Raw genomic sequence first — 19989 nt, 5'->3', positions numbered from 1 at the left:
TGTGTAACTGATAGGTCACAGGTGTGTGGCAAGTCACAGGGGGTATAACTGACAGATCACAGGTGTGTAAGTGACAGGTCACAGGAGGTGTAACTGATAGGTCACAGGTGTGTAACTGATTGATGTGTGACAGGTGACAGGTCACAGGTGTGTAACTGACAGGTCACAAGTGTGTGACAGGGAAGAAAATGCTATGGGACTTGCCTGACTCTGCACCTCCCAGGGCTTGGTGATGGCAGACAGGTCACAGGCGGTCATCATCATGGCCCTTATGAAGAAAAGAAGAATTACTAAACTAATAAATACAAATACCAAAAAGTACAAAATGTGCTGTTTTGCTCAAAAGGAGGAAACATTCTGGCGGCTCACATGATGACTTCCTTTTTGGTCGGGTCGGAAGTTACATATTTGATGGTTTCTTCTTCACTCTGCATCTGCTCGCAGGTATCAACAATCTTTTGAAACATGGTTCTCTTCCTGGAAAAGATACAGCTGTGCAACAATCTTTTCCACAGAAAATGCTCTTAAATGCTTGCCTTTCATAGTCTATGTTCCCACTCTGTCTCAGGCTGTCTGCCCAGCAGGGGCCAAGAGCCAGGAGAGAGAGCAGGCAATTCTGACTATCCCTGGCTTGAAGCAGAAAAAGTACAAACCACAGAGTGGGGAGAACCCAGGAATGTTTGAGTACAGTAAAAACCAAAAGTTCAAGCAAGAAAAAAGTAAAAGAGACACAGAGGCTGCAAGCTGTACCAGCATAACATACACACCCAACAGAAACACAGGAGCCAATACTCATGAATGGCTGATCTCACTGGTAATTAGGAAAATACAGATCTAAGCAAGAGGGTATCATCTCATACTCAATAGGTTAGCAAATGAAAATCTAAGTATGCCCAGATCCAGAGCACTTCAGAGAATCCTGACATACTGCAGGTAGGATTTCAGTGGCGGAGCCCTATGCTGCAAAGTGGCATATACAAAACACATGCACACACCCCATACTCCCACTCCCAGGTATAGACACTCACATATATGATGCACAGGGACCTGCAATGTAGCATCATGGGCAATCATGAAAATAAGACACAATCTGAATTTATATATGTGGAGGAGCAAAAGGGAATTATCTGTCTAACAGTTAAACACTGTACAACTAAGGCAAGTGAATTGGCACTCTGTTTTTATCATTATTTGTTTATCTGTCTATTATGTGTGTGTAGTTTATGTGTGTACTCTCTCTCTCTCTCTCTCTCTGTGTGTGTGTGTGTGTGTGTGTGTGTGTGTGTGTGTGTGTGTGTGTAGGTATGGGAGGCAGGTGAGTGCACTTCTGTGTGTAAAAGCCAAGCTGAACATCAGATGTCTTTGCTTGATGGGTCACTACCCGGCCACCTTCTCTACCATCTCCTCTCCATGCAAGACTTACAGGTGCTTTCTGCCGCACTCAGCTTTGTATATGGGTTCTAGGGAATGCAAACTCAGAACTTCATACTTACCTGGCATTTCCTGAGCCTCTGGCCAGCCCTTTTATTAGTTCTTAATTGCATTGTTGCCTGGCTTCATCAGGGTCATGTCTTGACTCTGATGAGTTAGTGAATGCCTTATAATCCAGTTGCAGTGCCTCAATAGAAAGATTTAAAACCATCTAGAAGAGTCGTGTCACCAAAGGCAAAGTTTTACACAATGCTGTGTGGGAAAAGCGAGTTGCAGAAAGATATCTGCAGACTGTCTGGTGTCATACATGGGGAAAAAAAAAATCACAACACACCCAATAGTACCACACAGGAGCAGGAGTGGAAAGGATGGGGCGTGTCACTACCAGAGGCTCTCTTTGGAAGGTGAGAGGACTTCTCATGATGAAACGGGGATGGAGCACCCCAACTGCATCAGGACTTCCATTTCTGTCCTTAAAAACAGAGCTCTGAAGCACAGGAGACACGATGGGTTACCACTGGTAGGATGTGAGCCCTGGGTGCCTGGAAATCATCTTATTCTAAGTACTTGTCACAACTGGACTGCTTAACAGTTAGATTTTAAAAAGAGAATTAGCAAGGCAAATTTTGGCAGTGCCAAAATGTTGCCTAATATTTAGATCCTATAAATAACCCACCTTTTTCTAATCAATGTTCACCACGAAACCTTATATTTTACTTAGGAGAAATTGTGTAGACACTTGGCACATCTGGCTTCTGTGGCCCTCTGCTGCATAAAACTCAAATTTTGTGAGTTAGAATCATCAAGATTGTTCAACCCAAAACTCTCACAGGATCAAGTTTCTGAGCCTAAAATACCATATACCAGATTCTGGGCAAGCACTCTACCACTGAACAAGTCCAGTTAAATACTAGATTCTGAACCGTGGTGAGTCACCAGGACACAAAGCTGTGTGTGCAGTTTTGTAACATTATTCTTTAGGCAGTGCACACTGATTCCTTCTGTTTGAGCTTCTTTAGGTCACAGGTTACCTAACAGGAAAGGCTTGAGTTTTCAAAAATACAGCTCCAAAATGGAGTAAGTTCACTGTCAGTCAACTGTCTTGAGGAAAACTGGCATTTTGAAAAAAAAAAAAAAAAAAAAAAAAAAAAAAAAAAAAAAAAAAAAAAAAAAAAAAAAAAAACCAAACAGATTTGTGAGCCTGTTCTAAAATATTTTATGTATGTACGTGGATGGCCACAGAGGTCAGATGGAACATCACTCCCTCAGGCTGAAGTTACAGGCCACTGTGAGCCACCCAGCGTGGGTCCTGGACGTCCAACCCCAGCCCTCTGCAAGAATATCAAATGTAAACTACAGTGCAGTTCATAGAAGAAAGAACAGGGCCCAAGGGCATCCTGACACCCAGTCTTGTACTTACTTGAAATAAAGCGCCAGGTCAGTGGCTATTATCGCAACCTCAAACAAATGGATCACTGTTTCAAACTGCCGCTTGTTTAGATTCTGGAAGATGTTTAAACTCTGTAAGATGAATAATCCACAATAAAACACAGCCACCAATTGGCCTTTGGTTCAACAAACAAACAAAACAAACCACACTTAGTGAGACAATAGCCTACCTTCGACTTTTTTTTTTTTGATGTCTGTTTTTGTATGTAATTTCTTTTTATTTTTATGTGCATTGGTGTTTGCAAGTATGTATGACTGTGTGAGGGTGTTGGATGTCCTGGAGCTGAAGTTACAGACAGCTGTGAGCTGCCATATGGGTTCTGGGAATTGAAAGAGCAGCCAGTGCTTTTAACTGCTGAGCCATCCCTCCAGCCCCTGACATCTGGGTTTTTGTTGTTGTTGTTCTGTTGTTGTTCTTGTTGTTTTTCATCTCATGATTTAAGTAAATTTCTCTATTCTACTTTTGAGTAAGGTCATTTAAAAATCTAAAAATAGGCGCAGCAACTCCACATCTCCATCTTTAGAATAAATAAATTGTTCTCTTCAGGACCATTTGGAAATAAAACAATAGAATAAAAACTTTTTTAACTGAGGCGCTATAGTAAAGGATTTCTGGGGATGCCCAATGGTTAGGCACGTGGCACTGTTGACCAGCTCATTCTAGAGTAACCATGAACCCACTCAGTTCTCAGAAACTGCCAACTACACTCGTACTTGTGTATGCAGGAAAAAATAATGAGCCGCTCCCACAGTCCTTAAATTGTTTTTTTCTTGCAATATTTTACAAAGAATTAGCTTTTCCCCCCCCCCTGAGCTTCTCATTAATAATCTCTTCATATATGAATCAGTTTCATTTTTTCATTTTCTAGATTACACAGACTGGGTATTAAAAGCCATGGGATTCTGGATGGACCATTTTAGCTGTGCAGGACAGAGGCCAGACGTACTGCCCAATGAAGGCTATAGTGACAAATCACAGGACTATTCCATTAGAAAGAGAGAGGCAATGGTCTGTAGGCCTGTGTGGAGAGACAGGAGGAATGTGTTGCAGACAGGAATACTGAACTGAATTCCAGGACAATAAGAGCAAGTGAGTATTTCTTACCCCGCCCCCCAGCTTCTAAGTGCTTCATGAATTCTCTTAATCAATGTCAAACCATAGCAGACATTAAGCAACAGCTTTGGGTTAAACAGCCAGAACAGGGCAGACCTGGTATCAGAACCAATGTAACCTGTCCACACAGTGGGTGGTCTCAGCTTTTTACCCCACACTGCCTTTTGGCAAGAAGCCCAGGGCCAGGTCCCAGCCCCACTATTGATAGCTGTGTATCCTGGACACAGCCCAAACATCTGCCTTTGTTTTCTCAGTTGGGTAAACTTGTCCTTCCAACTGCCTACCACTTAGTCTGCACTCAATAAAGACCTATGGAAGGTCACTTCCAGTGAAGCAAACCTGGGAAATCTCTCAGAAATTAAAATTTCTATCAACTAACTCACTGTTGGATCTTTGTTATGATAATAGTAGTATACTTTTGAGACCGGCTCTAGGTTAAAATAAAATTAAACAAATCTTTAAACCAAAATCCAAATCTGGCTGTCAGTCAGTCCGGAAGACTTTGGAGATTTTGCCCAATAACTCAAGTTTTAGACATAACAAGTTTTCTTTCAGGCTGTCTTTTTATATCATCTGGAACAAGAACTGGCATTTCGCAAGGCATATGTAACTGGTAGACAGGAATCTATCATTTGTTTTGTTAAAACGTTGAGTTCAAGCTGGGCAGTGGTGGCACACACCTTTAGGACTGAGTTTTAGGACGGCTAGGGCTACACAGAGAAACCCTGTCTTGAAAAGTCAACCAACCAACCAACCAACTAACCAACCAACCAACCAAACAAACAAAAACACATTGTGTTCATTGCTGCAACCATTGTCAGTGTTTTTAGATGGGTTGAATCAAGCAATAGCCAGCAAACTCCCAGATTTTAGGGGAAAAACTATTTTTGCTAGGAACTGTTCACAGTGATGCCATGAGACATTTCAGTCCAGTCTAATGTGGGTTTTGTCTTTATGTTTTGTTTTCTTTCTTTTTTTTTAGTAAGATGTTATTATCTTTTTAAAGATTTATTTACTTATGTATATGAATGCCATACGTGTATGCCTGCATGACAGAAGAGGGCATCAGATCCCATTACAGATGGTTGTGAGCCACCATGTGGCTGCTGGGATTTGAACTCAGGACTTCTGAAAGTACAGCCAATGCTCTTACCCACTGAGTCATCTCTCCAGCCCCTAGTTTTGTTTTTTGGTTTTTTTTTTTCCTGCTTTTTTGTTTGTTCGTTTTCTTTTGAGGCATGGTTTTGTGTAGCGCAGGCTATGTAGCCAAGAATAGCCTTGTATTCCTAATGTTCTTGCCTCTACCTTCTAAGTGTTCGGATTACAGGCACACCACCACAACACCATGCCACCAGACTACATCAGCAAAGTTCATCCAGTGTTAATGGAATGGCCATTTCTGGGTGGTAGAATTTGAAGGCCATCGTTTTTGTTCATATTTTTCTTCTATATTTTACCTATTACTTGAAATTTTATAGTGGACATAGGTGTTTTCTTTAATCCCAGGCTATTAATTCTTAAAATATATAAACACATAATATTTATGCTTTCTATCCCTGCACATTGTTCTGAAAACATTAGGTAGAGAGAGGCAGGTGGCCAGAACAAACCAGGAGGCCTGATCTCTAGCCCAGGTCTAGCCAGACCAGCCCCCAATTGCTTATATGCTGTGTATGTATGTATGAGTGGGGGTGCATGTGTGTGAGTGGGTGTGTGGGTGTGTGGGTGTGTGTTTTCCTACAAACTCGACTAACAATGTCTCCACCTATTCACTCAGATCACAAGCTGATTCCTGTCTGGTTTGGAATACAGGCAGTTCTGTTCATCAAGCTCTATGAAAGATAAGGACATTTCAGTTCAGTGTATTATAATATGAGAAACAAAATGTCTGACTGATGCCCACAAGAGCCAAGATTGCTGAATAAATTCCAAGGATTTCTTATGTTAAAAATATGAAAACTTTTAGTGGGCTTATTTCTTTACAGAATAATAAAAAGAGGCATATATTATTAACTAAAGTGTCAATTTTTTGTGGTCAATTTGACGGCTCATAAATGGGCTGTGAGATTGTGTTGTCTAGCAACCATATTGACAAAGGTTTAAACATTTGCAATTAGAGGTTGAATGGCATTGTTGACAGGTCCTTGAAAAGACAGTGTACATTACTGAAAGGCAATATTCCTTTTTAGAAAGAATAATAATCGTTTATGTAGCCATCAAAGCCAGGTGTTCCAGTTTGCGTCTCCAATGCGGATCGACACCTTAACCCAAAGCAATATGCAGAGGAAAGGGTTTGTTTTAGCTTGCAGATCACAGTTCATCACTGGGGGAACCCATGGAGAGAACTCGAGGTGGGCACTGACAGAGAAACACTTCTTCCCGGCTTGTTCCTCACACTCACTTTCAGCAAACTTTCTTGTACAACCCAGGAGCACCTGCCTGGGGGTGGCACAGCCTGCAGTGGGCTGAACTCTCCTAAAACAATCAACAATCAAGAAAATGCCTCATAAACAGTCCCACAGGCCACACTGTTGGAGGTGATTCCTCAACTGAAGTTCACTTCCCCAAGATGTGCCAAGAGCAGCCATCACACCAGGGTAGACTGCAGAATAAATAACATAAAAAAAAAAAAAAAAAAAAAAAAAAAAAAAAAAAAAAAACAGAGATAGAAAAGTGTGCCTCTATTATAAACTGTCAAACCCCAGAAGGAAAACCATGTAAGCTGCCTTCTAAATTACGTGGTGGGATAACTGGCAGAAAGTCTTTTAATATTATTTGCCTTAAGAAACACAGTGTGAGCTGAGCAGTGGTGGTACACGCCTTTAGTTCCAGCATTCAGAAGGCGGAGGCGGAGGCGGAGGCGGAGGCGGAGGCGGAGGCGGAGGCGGAGGCGGAGGCGGAGGCGGAGGCGGAGGCAGGCAGATCTCTGTGTTTGAGATCAATCTGGTCTGCAGAGTTCCAGGACAGCCAGGGCATGCCCCATGAGTAAGAAAAACAGTGGCTGCATAGCTGTTATCCTCCCCCCTACCCCCGCTTTACATTTATAAATAGATGCTTCAAGGTGCACATAGGCCTGTCACATTCTTTACCTATGGGCCCAGAGATCCTGTGACTTTCCATGCATCTTTCCTTCTTTTCCTACTTACACCTTGGCATTTCAAAACCCACACGCAGTATAGCAACTTCTGTCAATGGGCTGAGACAGGATATGGGAACTATCCTTGTTGTATAAGGATACACATTGCCAGTGTCATAACGGAAGGCTGTTCTCTTCCCAAGTACTTGGGGTAGGTAGTTTTAGATCCAGAGCCCAAAAGCTTCCTCAGAGAAAAACTCTCATACCTCATCCTGCAAGAGAGTCTTGCTATATTCCAGGTGATGTCGCTCTAAAATGGAAGTCCCATGAAGCCTTGCAAGTGGAGATGTGGACCTAGGAAGAAGAGGATACAGCAGAGCTCCATCAGCTCAGAGATTACACAGCAATCTACACAATACAGTGTCTTTACTCTTCCGGAATTTGTCTTCATGTCTTGTCTCCTTCCCTACTCAGTGTCTGTGAAATGGCCAAATATTGGGAAAAACAGTTTTAGCTTAAAAAGTAAGACTGTGTTACATGATGTCACACACCTTTAATTTTAGCACTTGGGAAGCAGGCAGTTGGACCTCCGTGAGTTCAAGGCCAGCCAGGTCTATATAATCAGTTTCAGGACAACCAGACCTATATAGTAAAACCATCTCAAAAACAACAACAACAACAAAAAAAAAAAAAAAAAAAAAAAAAAAAAAAAAACCAAAAAAAAAAAAAAACCTAAAAAGGTGGGAGGAGTCCAATGTATAAGTTACTGAATTATTTAAACGGTTAAGTATGGTCTATCTCATGGATATAAAATCTTTAGGTTCTCTGGGCTTGTGGTGCTGTTCTATGACTTATGTAATATCTAGCAACAGTGGAAGTCTATGAGTTATCTGCATAGAAAGCTTCCATTAAGAAACCCAGACACTATTGCTGATGTCAAGAAGCACTTGCTGACAGGAGCCTGGTATGGCTATTCCCTGAGAGGCTCTGCCAGAACCTGACCAATACAGATGAGGATGCTTGCAGCCAACTGTCAGACTGAGCATGGTGACCCCAATGGAGGAGTTAGGGGAAGGACTGAAGGAAATGAAAAGGTTTGCAACCCCATAGAAAGAACAACAGTGTCAATTAACCAGACCCCCCCCCCCAACTCCCAGGGACTAAACCATCAATCAAAGAGTACACATGGAGCCACCCATGGCTCCAGCTGCATATGTAGCAGAGGATGGCTTTATCTGGCATCAATGTGGGGGACCTAAATCGGTAACCAGAAGGATGAGACAGAAGGATTGGGGCCAGCCTAGGCTACATGACAGGACCCTGTCTCAAAAACAATAAATTAATTAAAAACAAACAAACAAAAAATAAATACATGAGATCCAGGAAACGAATGCAAATCAGTATAAAGTGTCCTTTCTTTCCTCTCCAGAGCAGTAGTATGCATTTAACAATCCCCATTGTTAAGAACTAAGGATAGCTTCTTGGGAGTGAGGACCCCACTCCTGGTACCACTTGTCTTCAGTGCCTTCTGTGCTAGTAGGGGAAGACACAGTGAACATAAAAAGGCAAAAGGAAGAAAGAGTGACAAGAGGCTGACACCAAAATCCTGCAGGTCTTGGAAAGATTCTCCATGGAAATACAAATAAGCATTTTAAAGAAAGGTGTCAGAAACATAGGTAGCCGCCTTAGAGAATTTTCATTTTGCTTCACAAAGAAGAGAACTTTGTGTGGGAGGACATATTGCCTCATCACCAACAGGTACAGTAAACCAATATTATAATCGCCCGTTTAAAACAAATGTGTCAGTATCTACATGGTGTCTGCACCAGAGACTTCTTTTTAAGTTTAGTTTCAATTAGACAAGAATGAAATATTTAAATCTTTTAAAGAGATTGCAGATTGATCACCTCTAAATAGGATATATATTCTGTTCCCTCACCTTTCATGGCTCAGGGATCACTATGGAAAAGGTAACAGTGATCTAAAGGCAGAGGTCAGAAAGAGTCTAAGAGCCAGAGGCAGTAGATGCCTACAAGGAACTACTGACTTCTAGACACAGCACTGCACTGCACATTTGAACTCACAAGACCTGTGCAAGCCCACGCCAGACAAACCCTCAGCATGGAGTGAGAGATGAGCACAAAATCCCACTTCTAGGTTACAACTATTGGCAACTGTCAACTGCTGGGGAAAAAATGGTCAGTTTTCTCTAACTGTGCAAATCCTGACAAATTGATCAGGCTCTGGTAAAATACCACATGGAAGAATATTTGGGTGGCACAAATTGGTTTGGGTAGGGGAAAAAAGAGACATAAAGTTGGGTGGATAGGGAGAGGGGTAGATCTGGGAAGAGCTGGAAGAAGAGGAATAAATATGATTAAAATGTGTGCAAAATTCTCAACGAACTAATAACAAATTGTAAAACTTTTAATTGGTCAAATTTGTTATGAGGAAGTTAAATATTTACTTACTCTCTAAATAACTCTTTTTAAATACCGCCTGACTCTCTCTCTATTCTAAATTATTATTATTATTATTATTATTATTATTATTATTAATTATTTATTTTATGTATGTGAATACACTGTAGCTATCTTCAGACACATCAGAAGAAGTCTTTGGATCCCATTACAGATGGTTGTGAGCCACCATGTGGTTGTTGGGAATTGAACTCAGGACCTCTGGAAGAGCAGTCAGTGCACTTAACCTCTGAGCTATCTCTCCAGCCCTCAAAATAACTCTTGACATATTACTGCTGCAGAGCTGGGGAATGTTCCACTACACAGAGACAACAACAGACAGCAACATGTTTATCTAAAGGACAAGCAGTTTAAAAGCTCAGAAAATGGGACACATTGATACCTGGGCCCTTAGCCTTAGACCAATGAACCCAGGATGCACAGCACATACAAAGAAGTTTAAAAATACTTATAACACATTTAGTGATCAGAAAGCAATTGAGTATGTCAGTTGGAAAGGGATTCTGGGAATAACTAGCTTAGACTCTTTAAAAAACAACCATCCTGAGGATACAAAAAAAAGCAAAGAAGCTACCCTAGGTTAAAGAAGATTAAAAATATTCAACAATGATATGCAACAAAGGACTCTTGATCATATCTCAAATCAATTGATGGGGGTGTGTGCAGTGAAGGACAGTATTAAGATAACTGCAAAAAGTCCAAACAGTTAGTTTGTATCACCTTAGTATCACACAGCACAACTGGAAAATTTCCTTGGGGTAGGGGTGGGACTGCTCTGTCTCTCTGTACATACCCATCTTATGCTTGGGAAGCACGTGCTGAAATAATTAGGAACAAAATGCCTGGGTTTCTGCAGCTGCTCACAAATACTTGAGAAAAAGAATTGATATATATGTATACATATTCATACATGTGTATTCATAGAGGAAAGCTAATTTGACATGGTAATTTTCCAGAATGGGGATTTTTGGAGAAGTTACTGGAGGTTTTGAAGACATTTTAAGGATTCAGAAAAAATATGCAATTCAGTAACCACTTTCTATTTTTAGAATGTCTGGCCACAGTGAGCTTGACGTGTTAAAACCACCTATTTCAGACTGATGTTGTCTAATTGTACAGACAAAAATAACCAGAGGAAGTTTGGCCCACAGGAATGACAATGTGCAGTTTGATCATTTAACCCTCTGGGCTTCCTTATCTTCCAGAGAATAATCTTTGAAGGTTAAAATTCCAACAGAGGTGATGCTTCTGCCCGATTGACTGACATCCAATCGTTCCACAGGTATTTGAGGCCATGTGAGCCCTTAGGAGACCATCTACAATATTCCCTGGAAATTCTGAGGTGATGGTTTGGTGACCAAAGGTGGGACCCAAATAAAATTTATCTTAAAATACAAGAAGTAGAAAATGATGTGATTTGTGCATGAAGAACGAGGAGATTGGTTCTGCAATTGTTTAAGCAGATGGTCTATAAACAAACGGTCACTGAGAACTTCAGAGAAGACTTGAGGTGAGAGAGCCAGGCCAGGGCAGTGTGAGACATCCATCTGTGGAGGCCTACTGACAGCTGGGTGGAGATTTCAGCCAGTCAGGTGGGAAGGCACCTCACGGACTCTCCCATGAGTGTTGGGATATGGATTGTGTTCATCCAGCTTTTACTCAAAAGGTTGGGGTGAAGTGGCCAAGAGTGTGGCTTCATTGACAATCTCGTGGTTGATTTCCTGAAGCATCTCTCTAGTCATGTGCCAGGAGCCCCGCCCTTGCTCCTTTTCGAAGCACAGTGTTACCCAGGCTCCAATGAGCATCAGTGGAAACGTGACTATCTGATTTCCACATGAAAAAAAAAAAAAAAAAAACTGGGGGAAAAATTGTAAGTGGTAGTCTGACAAGTGTGGCTTAAATGGACATTTCAGTTAAGAGTACATTAAAGAATTAAGCTCTGGGAAGATGGTTCACTGGGTAAAGGTGGTTGTCGCCAAGCCCCAGTTTGATACCATAGGACCCACATGGTAGGAGAGAACTGACTCCCCAAAGCTGTCCTCTGATCTCCACATGTGTACTGTGTTGCTCATGCAGGCACACACACACACACACACACACACACACACACACACACACATTCAATAGATGTAATTTTTTTAAACATTTTTGAAGACTTTAATTTTAAGGAGATGAAATTTCAGAAAGGTGAAATACAAAGTAGATTACCATGTCAGACGTTGGCATCCACAGTTTGGAAATGACGTGAAAACGCTGGAGAGAATGGGGAGAACCATGGTAAGCAAACTCTGTGGTGGGAGCTGCTGTGCACAGGGCAGCTCATGCTAGCTGGTGTGTTGCATACCTGTAATCCCAGCATGCAGGAAGCTGAGGCAGGAGGATCATGAGTTTGAGTCAGTTTGCACTACATAGCACACCCTTCTTAAGTACACCCCTCAAAGTTTTCAAAACCTTAGTGTGTTCAACCTGAGAAGAAAATACTTTGGGAAGAAAGAATGAAGATGTTTTAATTCTCTCTAATATATAAAGAAGGGGCCAATGGGTGAGAGGCCATGCTTATTCCTGCAGATCCAAAGACCCAAACCAGGAGAAATAGAAATTACATATAAGGAGATCAATTCCACTTCAATATCATGGAGAACATGCCATCATCAGAATCATCCAAGAACAGAGAGAAGGCTGTGCCGTGTGAGCAGATGTGTTCTCCATTACGGAAGGTAATCAAGTGGAGACTACAGCATACGGGGAGGTGTACAGGGGACATCTATAATTCTTAATATTTTTCTTATCACTGCATTTGTCCAAGGAGATGGAAATACCAGAGAACCAAACAAGTAGACAGCAAAGGGGATGAGAGGGATGAGAAACCTACAAGTGTACAAAGGTTGAAACAAAACCAACTGGCTGGGGAAAGGAAGTGAGCAGAGTCCACAGGAACTCAGAGGGGCAATAAAAATGTGAAATTGGGTGCTTTCGGGTGTTGTCAGAGGGCAGAGTCTGTGAGATAAGCCAGTCAGACATCCTGGAGGCAGGTGATCAGACCAAAGGTGCAGGGTCAAGCCCAGAGGGGTCCCCTATGTCCCAACAGCTTCTGGTCACTCTGCAGGTGGTCTTCCTGCTACCATCAAAGTGAGAAGAACAATCCAGTCTTAGCTGGCTTTTCCAATGAATTCTGAGTAATCCTTTCAGGATAACATAAAAGGACTCTCTGTGGCTTTTTTTTTTTTAAATGAATATTTAGTTTAAAACTTAAGACTGCATTTTGAACTTAATGAATCTGCCAGAGTGTGCCACCTGTGCTGAGGCTGAAGAAGACAGGCTTGTCCCCAGTCTGTTCTCAAGGAACTCTTCTGTGGCCACACATTCCTTCTGCTAAATTTGCAGAAAAGAAATGGCTGGAAAATGCCAACAGTTTGAATACCATGCCAATGTGAAGCTGGGATGTAGCTCCATCCACCTCAAAAACCCAAAAGCAAGAAGGGGCCTCATCTAGCTCTGCTGCTGACTATAACGTAACACAGCTCTGACTTCATCTTTCTGAGTCTATTTACGCATCCATGAAAGAGGAACAACGTGAGGCATCGGGAGGTGGAACCAGATGAGGCCTAAAAGAATTTAGGTCAGCCTCTGGCTCACACAAGGTGTTCAACACCACAGACGTGGTGGGACTCAACTGTGATCCCAACTGAGACGGAGAGATTATAAAGTTAAGGCTAGCCTACTCTACATGGCAGGACTATCTTGGAAAGAGAAGGACAGAAAGAACAAAAGAAAGAAAATTAAGTGAAAAATAGATACTCAGTAAGTCTTAGGGTTTTTGGCACAGAATGAAAGCATACTCCATTGACCCCCCAGGACCCTTGCCTTAGTAAGGACAGAATGACCAGCTCAGGCTTGATGTTCTGGGATCAAGCTTCAGTGGAGACACTGCTTTCAAGATGAAAACTGACAGCACAGTTGTTCAAAGTGTGAAGAGACTGTTCAGAATATGCTTTTCATTCACAGAGTGCCTTTATCTCTAGTCCCTGATACATGGGTTCCATGGAAGCAATCTCACTTGACCCCCACAACAGTCTCTGAAAGGCCAATGTTAGAGCCATTTTCGAGTCAAGAAACTGAGTCTCAGAATAAGTGAGTTGTCTTCGTACCAGAAAGTAGTTGGAGCCCACAGACCCACAAACCAAAGCCTATGGTCTCTGGAACACTTCACTACCTCTGGAGGATGGTCACGTGGTAGAACCGAGGGAGACGTGTGGCTGAGATTGTATATGCTTGATTCCATCCAATCTTTGCAGATGCACACAATTATTATAATCTCTATTGCCCAGATGAGGAAATCAAGGCTTGAAGAGTAAATGACTTGTGAATCTAAATCTGCCTGACACAGTCTGCATCTGTATCATTACCCTTCCTTCCTTGGAACAAGAGAAGGAGGTGGCAGGCCGTTAGGCTAGAAGACCAGCTGAAAGAGGGAGTGGAGGAACCAAAGGACCAGGAACTACAGGATTACAAGCCCCAGGAGACATGTTCTCTAGCCTGACCAGGGGAGCAGCTCCCTGGATATACAGGGTAAGCCTGTGATTAATCCGCTAGGTCATTTGGATGTGATACTCTGATTAAAGTTATGTAACAAAGCTGAGAGACCTCAGAAGTGCAAGGAGAAAGAGAGAGAGAGAGAGAGAGAGAGAGAGAGAGAGAGAGAGACAGACAGACAGACAGACAGACAGACAGACACTATGGGAAAACAGCAGATGTCACAAGCTTGTAGCACACTCAGGAGGGATGCAACAGTCCTGAGACTATACAGGCGGGGGGTGGGGGTGGGGAGTGACTGAGCTGCAGATCATGGAGGATGGGGGCGGGGATCTTCCGTTCCTCCCCAGCATCTTCCAGCACCCATCAGCACAGGCCAACACAGTGCACACATACACACACACTTACTTCATTTGGTACAAGTTATTGGTGCCTCTGTGGTCAATGTCATGGCAGAAAGCAGCAGCGAGCATGGCGAAAGCTTCAAGGTCTGTGTAGTATTTCTTTAGTCTCCCTGTCTAGAAAGATGTATGAACACATTTATAGAGGCCAACACATCTGACTCCAGGTGTAGCCCAGTGTGCCTGCAAGGAAGGGGGGTCGCCACATTTCTACCAAAGATTAGTGTTTTATTTAGTGAGTCTCGTGGTGTCCCTGGCAGTCTCAAAACCAAGCAGATATCTGGGAAGCATATGAATTTCTGCTCGATAATCTAGCCAAGTGCCTAGGAAGACCCACATCTCTGGCATTGACCAAAGAAGGGTTGGAGTCTGTGGGATCATGACCCAACAGGACATATCCATTTCTGGCCATTCCTCAAGAGGGGAATATTCAGAGTTGCAAGGACTTTCAGTGGCTTGCAGCATCAGTACCTACCATTAACAAAGTGAACATGGTCTGTCCCACGTTGAATCCGTGCCGCCAGTTGTGGTAGGTGACAGGGCGGTACCCTTTCCGAACTGTGTACATCCACCTTGTAAGAACCTGTTACCAAAGGCAACAACACCATTCAGACTTTAGAACAGGACTCTAAAGGGTAGGTGGCCTGGGGCACGCTTATCTAATATGGTATGCTGGTGCTATTGACATTTAAGCAGGTGCATTCACAAAGTTAATGATAGTTTGAAACCCTAACTTGAGCTAATCTTTGGAACCACAGAAAACATCACTGAAGCCCAGCAACAGAGTCAGCTTTTTGGGGGAAACGCCACCTGACCTCTACAGGTACTTTGAATTTCTCCACCACATTTATCTCCAAGAACAGCCGCAACCCGCATTTAACCAACTCGTGCTCTGTAATGGGGAAGTCGCTGAAACGGAACTCGTACAGGTCTGCTGCTCTCGGGTCCGGCAAGTCCTCCTTCTGTTGAAAGGACAGATTGTTTCACAATACATTCAGCCTATAGCCAGTCATGCTGTACACCCATTATCAATGATAAAGCGTTGATAGAAGGGGCTGTGGAGGCGGCTCTGCAGCTCGAGGTATTTGCCCCCAGGCCTGGTGACTTGAGTTCAATCCTTGTCTCCTCAAATTATTCTCTGACCTCCACATGTGTACCATGACACATGATCCACACCTATATCACACACACACACACTAATTAATCAATCAATTAATTAAAAAGAGAAACAATGATAAAAGAAACCCACAAACAAGTCCCTGAGCCACACAGCCAAATCTGCCTCTCTGTGCCTTCTCTCCCACAATGTCATGGGCCCCTCTTTCTCCCTCCTCTGTCCCCTCTTCTGTCTGTACTCCTCTTCTTACTCAGTGTATACCAGTACCTGATAACCAGTAAAACCTCAAGTTAGAGCCACATTTAAAATTTTGTAAGTGGGTTTGAGTTCAAGCTAATCCCAGGGGCTCTTTTCTTTCTACAGTGAAAATTTTTGGATTTAAACCCACCTCAAAGGGCTTAGGAATATGTGAGGGTGGGGAGGTAAATGAGGCACATAGTCATGACTGTGACTTGGGAGAAAAAAAATTGCATCTTTTTTTTTCTATTTAGTACATAGTTTATTTTTACACTGATGAGAAACTTTCCAAAACTTATTGGATTATTACATACCTTTGAATATATTGTAACCATTAAATTGGAAAAAAAATAAAACCTAAAACACTAATGAATCAGAGATTGTGGGTTCAAACATGCAAATGTGGTATGTTGAGACAATGGAATTATGAAGAAAACTGGAATTCTGGTTATGAAATTTTCATGTAAGTGAGTAGAGTTAGAAACAACCATTCTAAATGAGGCATCCCAGACCCCAAAGACAAACATTGCATGTTTTCTCTTATATGTACATTAGCTTTTAAACTTTAGATATATGTGCTTTAATAAAAATAACCAGAAAGGTGAGGTAGCACTTAAAGAATGAGAGAGGAAGAGGAAATTATTCAAGGAAGGGAAATAGAGTATAAAGACATAAAGAGGGAATATGTGGAGGGACAACTAGCCTCAATGATTTTTGGGGAAAACATACGGAAACCTACCAATAGAAAGTAGAATCTTCCAATAAAATATACATACAGAAAAGGAATTTAAATAAAGTCACAATATAATGGGGGAGACAATGGCCCAGTAAGGCATCATATGCCACCAAGCAAAACCTCTAGACATATGGTTATGTCTTATAAGGAATTTAGTTTAGTGTGATGCTTATAAAACTCAGGCCAAGGAAGGCTGGGATTTGGGGATCATTAGAGAATGCAGCACCATGCTCTCAGTGGTATGGGAGAGACAATGGTTGGGAACAGGATCCCAGCAATCAAATGAGGGAGATGCTGAAGAGGCTTCTCCAAGGCTGAGCTACTAGGAGGAGGAGGAGAAGGAACAGAGGACGGATGGAGGGAGAAGGAAATAGGACTTGTCAAGGTGGGAGACAAGTCATAGAGGAAATAGTGGTGAGGAGGGGACACGGAAGGTCACTGGGAATATCAGGGGGGAGCAGAGTACAAGGAGCTAGCCCAGGCACTGGAAACCAGTTTTACTTAAAGCAAGCACGTGCCAGTTGGTGTTCAAATATACAAAAACTGATCTCAGGGGAAACTTCAGCTCGTGGAGGGAAGTGACCCGCTTTTCTGTAGTCCGTTTGTTTCTCTTCAGCACAGTATTGAGGGCACAATGTGCACCTGGCTAACAGTCATTGAGATGAGCTCCCCCGTAGGTCTGGGATAGATCACAGAGCTGCTGCTGCCTCGTTTTTCTTGGTGCTTTCTCTCCCATCATAGCCATTGCCCTGAGAAAGGCTGAGCTCTGCCGCCCTGGCAGGTATGTCCTCTGGGATGGTAATGCTGCAACCCAAAGCTACTAAGATGATAAACCTAGCCACAGTCTGCCTAGATCCTGAGGTCCCTCTTGTAGCTGTTTAGCTTAACTAAGGTTGTAAGGGATCTCTGTGGAACAATGATGGAGAAAAGCAGGAAACCAAAAGGCCAGTGTACTGGCTGGTTTTGTGTGTCACCTTGACACAAGCTAGAGTTATCAGGGAAAGGAACCTCCCTTGAGGAAATGCCTCCATGAGATCCAGCTGTAAGGCATTTTCTCAATTAGTGATTAAGGGTGGGCGGGTCCATTGTGGGTGGTGCCATCCCTAGGCTGGTAGTCTTGGGTTGTATAAGAAAGCAAGCTGAGCAAGCCAGGAGAGGCAAGCCAGTAAGCAGCATCCCTCCATGGCCTCTGCATCAGCTCTTGTCTCCAGGTTCCTATCCTGTGCAAGTTCCTGTCCTGATTTCCTTTGGTGATAAACAGCAATGTGGAAGTGTAAGCTGAATAAACCCTCTTCTCTCCAACTTGCTTCTTGGTCATGATGTTTTGTGCAGGAGTAGAAACCCTGAGTAAGACAGCCAGTCTATGGAAGAACTCTTTCTTTTCTGCCTTGGATAATGTTGAAGAAGACGAAACTCAACATTTACTTGAAAAAAGAGGGTGTGTGTCCAAATAGGCTTTATTAAAAGGATCCAGGATCAGAAAGAAACACTTACCAATATGGCCAGGAGCTGCCTCTCTTCACACTCTTCGATTACATCTACATTTAACTTCTCTTTAAATTTCTAAAATGGGAAAGCAATAGAGGTGTGGAATTCCTACAAAGATTTCTGTCTACTGCTAAAACCAGTTGAGCTACATCTAAAATAGGCTACATATCTGTTACAAATAGACATTATACATGAGAAGAGACCAATAGCAAATGATCAGGAAGAATTGTTTCAAAGAAATAACCTAAAACAATCGAGTTCTGTCTGGCTCCAAAATGTAGCAGTAGGTATCTTAAAGCCAAGCCATGGGCTACAGGTAGGCAAGAAGGAAAAAAGGGTTTATTGTTGTTGTTGTTGTTATTGTTGCTGCTGTTTTTGATTGCTAAAAGCAGCTTCACATGATGCCTGTCCATGCTCTCAATTTTATCACCTCAAATACTTTAGTTAACTATCTTTTTAATTCTTAATGGCCCCAAACCAGACACCCCACACCAGACTCTAGCTATATACACATTCTAAAAACTAGGAAAAAATAGCGAGAAATAAAAGTGATTGTGGGCTAGTTTCCCCTAACTTTTGTGGTAATTAGATCACTTTCAGCAAAAATCCACTGCCTCTCTCATCAGAATATGATATCAGACTCATTCACCTGATTAGCTCAGTCAGTGAGAATTTTAGAGACTGTCATGTGAGCAAAGACTTTAAAAATCACCAGGTTGTTGCTGGTCCACAAAAGATAAGAGGCCACAGGGCAAACTAGACTCACAGCTCGGTCACCAAGGTCAGTTAGAGCCTGCTGAACCCACAGCTAGTAAGGAGAGGACAGATGCTTGTTAATGAAGGTCACTGAGATTAAACAGAGGTTGTTCACAGTGTGTGAGGAGAATAACTCACTGATACATTGCTCTTCTTCACAACATTCTTTTCCTCATTGATATACACATGAATCCAGATACATTGTTTCTGCTCCTACACGCCCAGGAGTTATATTTCAAAAGGTGCTAATGTAACACTGTGGTCTGGAATTCCAGGAAGAAGAGCTCACCCAGGGCAGGGCCCCTTCCTCCCTGACCTCTCCTGCATCTTCATCTCTTGACCCCAGAAACAAACCTCTGCTCATCCGTCTGACTTCCCACACAGTAAGTGATTTGCAGAAGCTGGGGTTAAATGCCACACACTGCCCACAGGACTGGATTCCCCACTTACCAAAATAGAGCTGATTTCCTCAGGAGTGGCTTTTGTGAGGTTCATGATCATTTCCTGAGCCATGTCCTTTCTGCTCTCCAGCTTGTTCACTCGATCATAGGTATCGGTGTTTAAAAGAGACCATCCAAGAAACTGGGTTAAAGTCTGAAGTGCAATAACAGCGACTCAGATCCTCTAACATTAAATAAAAATTGCTTTGTGGACAACAACCCACATACCTTCTTATACTAATCTCCTACCACCACTAACCCAGTCCTTTCCTTTAAAAAAATTATTATTGCTTGAGAAATCATGTGTGCATATCTCTGTAATCAAATTCACTTCTGTTCTCTTCTTTCTTGTTCCTCCCCTGTCGCTCCTACTTCCGGACTTCATGTCCTCTGTGTTCAAACCCACCGGATCGGCTCAGGGCTGCCTGTATGTGCGTGGGTGTGGGACCAGCTACAGGAGCATGAGTAGCTTCTCAGGGGCTCTTTCCTGAGGAAAACCAACTCTTCTCCAGCAGCCACAAATCAACAATGGCTCCTCAGCTAAGGGCTTGAACTTCCCGACTGCCCCCTTCCCCCGCCCCACCATGCTGCCAACCCAGTTCTTTGTATCAACCTAAGGAAAATAAAATAAAATCGGAATTTATTGCCCAGACTGTAAAATTAACTAAGCTTTGGTTTTCAAAGTGCTGAGCCTCAAGAACATTCTACTGCAGGAAAGGAACTACGAACAG

General features: G+C 42.6%; 1 protein-coding gene across 1 annotated transcript in view; it reads right to left on the bottom strand.

Annotated features, from left to right (window-relative positions):
• Positions 1 to 19989, bottom strand: part of Pde6c (phosphodiesterase 6C) — a 55554-nt gene that overhangs the window by 9175 nt on the left and 26390 nt on the right. The window contains exons 10-18 of the mRNA XM_034492881.2: positions 19269 to 19412; positions 18069 to 18137; positions 15300 to 15446; positions 14960 to 15067; positions 14492 to 14601; positions 7337 to 7424; positions 2852 to 2952; positions 370 to 477; positions 205 to 268 (exon numbers count right to left, since the gene is read on the bottom strand). Of these exons, the coding sequence (XP_034348772.1) occupies positions 205 to 268; positions 370 to 477; positions 2852 to 2952; positions 7337 to 7424; positions 14492 to 14601; positions 14960 to 15067; positions 15300 to 15446; positions 18069 to 18137; positions 19269 to 19412 (939 nt within the window). The remainder of the gene's footprint in view (positions 1 to 204; positions 269 to 369; positions 478 to 2851; positions 2953 to 7336; positions 7425 to 14491; positions 14602 to 14959; positions 15068 to 15299; positions 15447 to 18068; positions 18138 to 19268; positions 19413 to 19989) is intronic.

The sequence above is a fragment of the Arvicanthis niloticus genome, chromosome 1 (assembly GCF_011762505.2).
Source record: "Arvicanthis niloticus isolate mArvNil1 chromosome 1, mArvNil1.pat.X, whole genome shotgun sequence".
NCBI lineage: Eukaryota > Metazoa > Chordata > Mammalia > Rodentia > Muridae > Arvicanthis > Arvicanthis niloticus.
The sequence above is the reverse complement of the archived record's forward strand: the minus strand, read 5'-3'. Positions and strand labels throughout refer to the sequence as shown.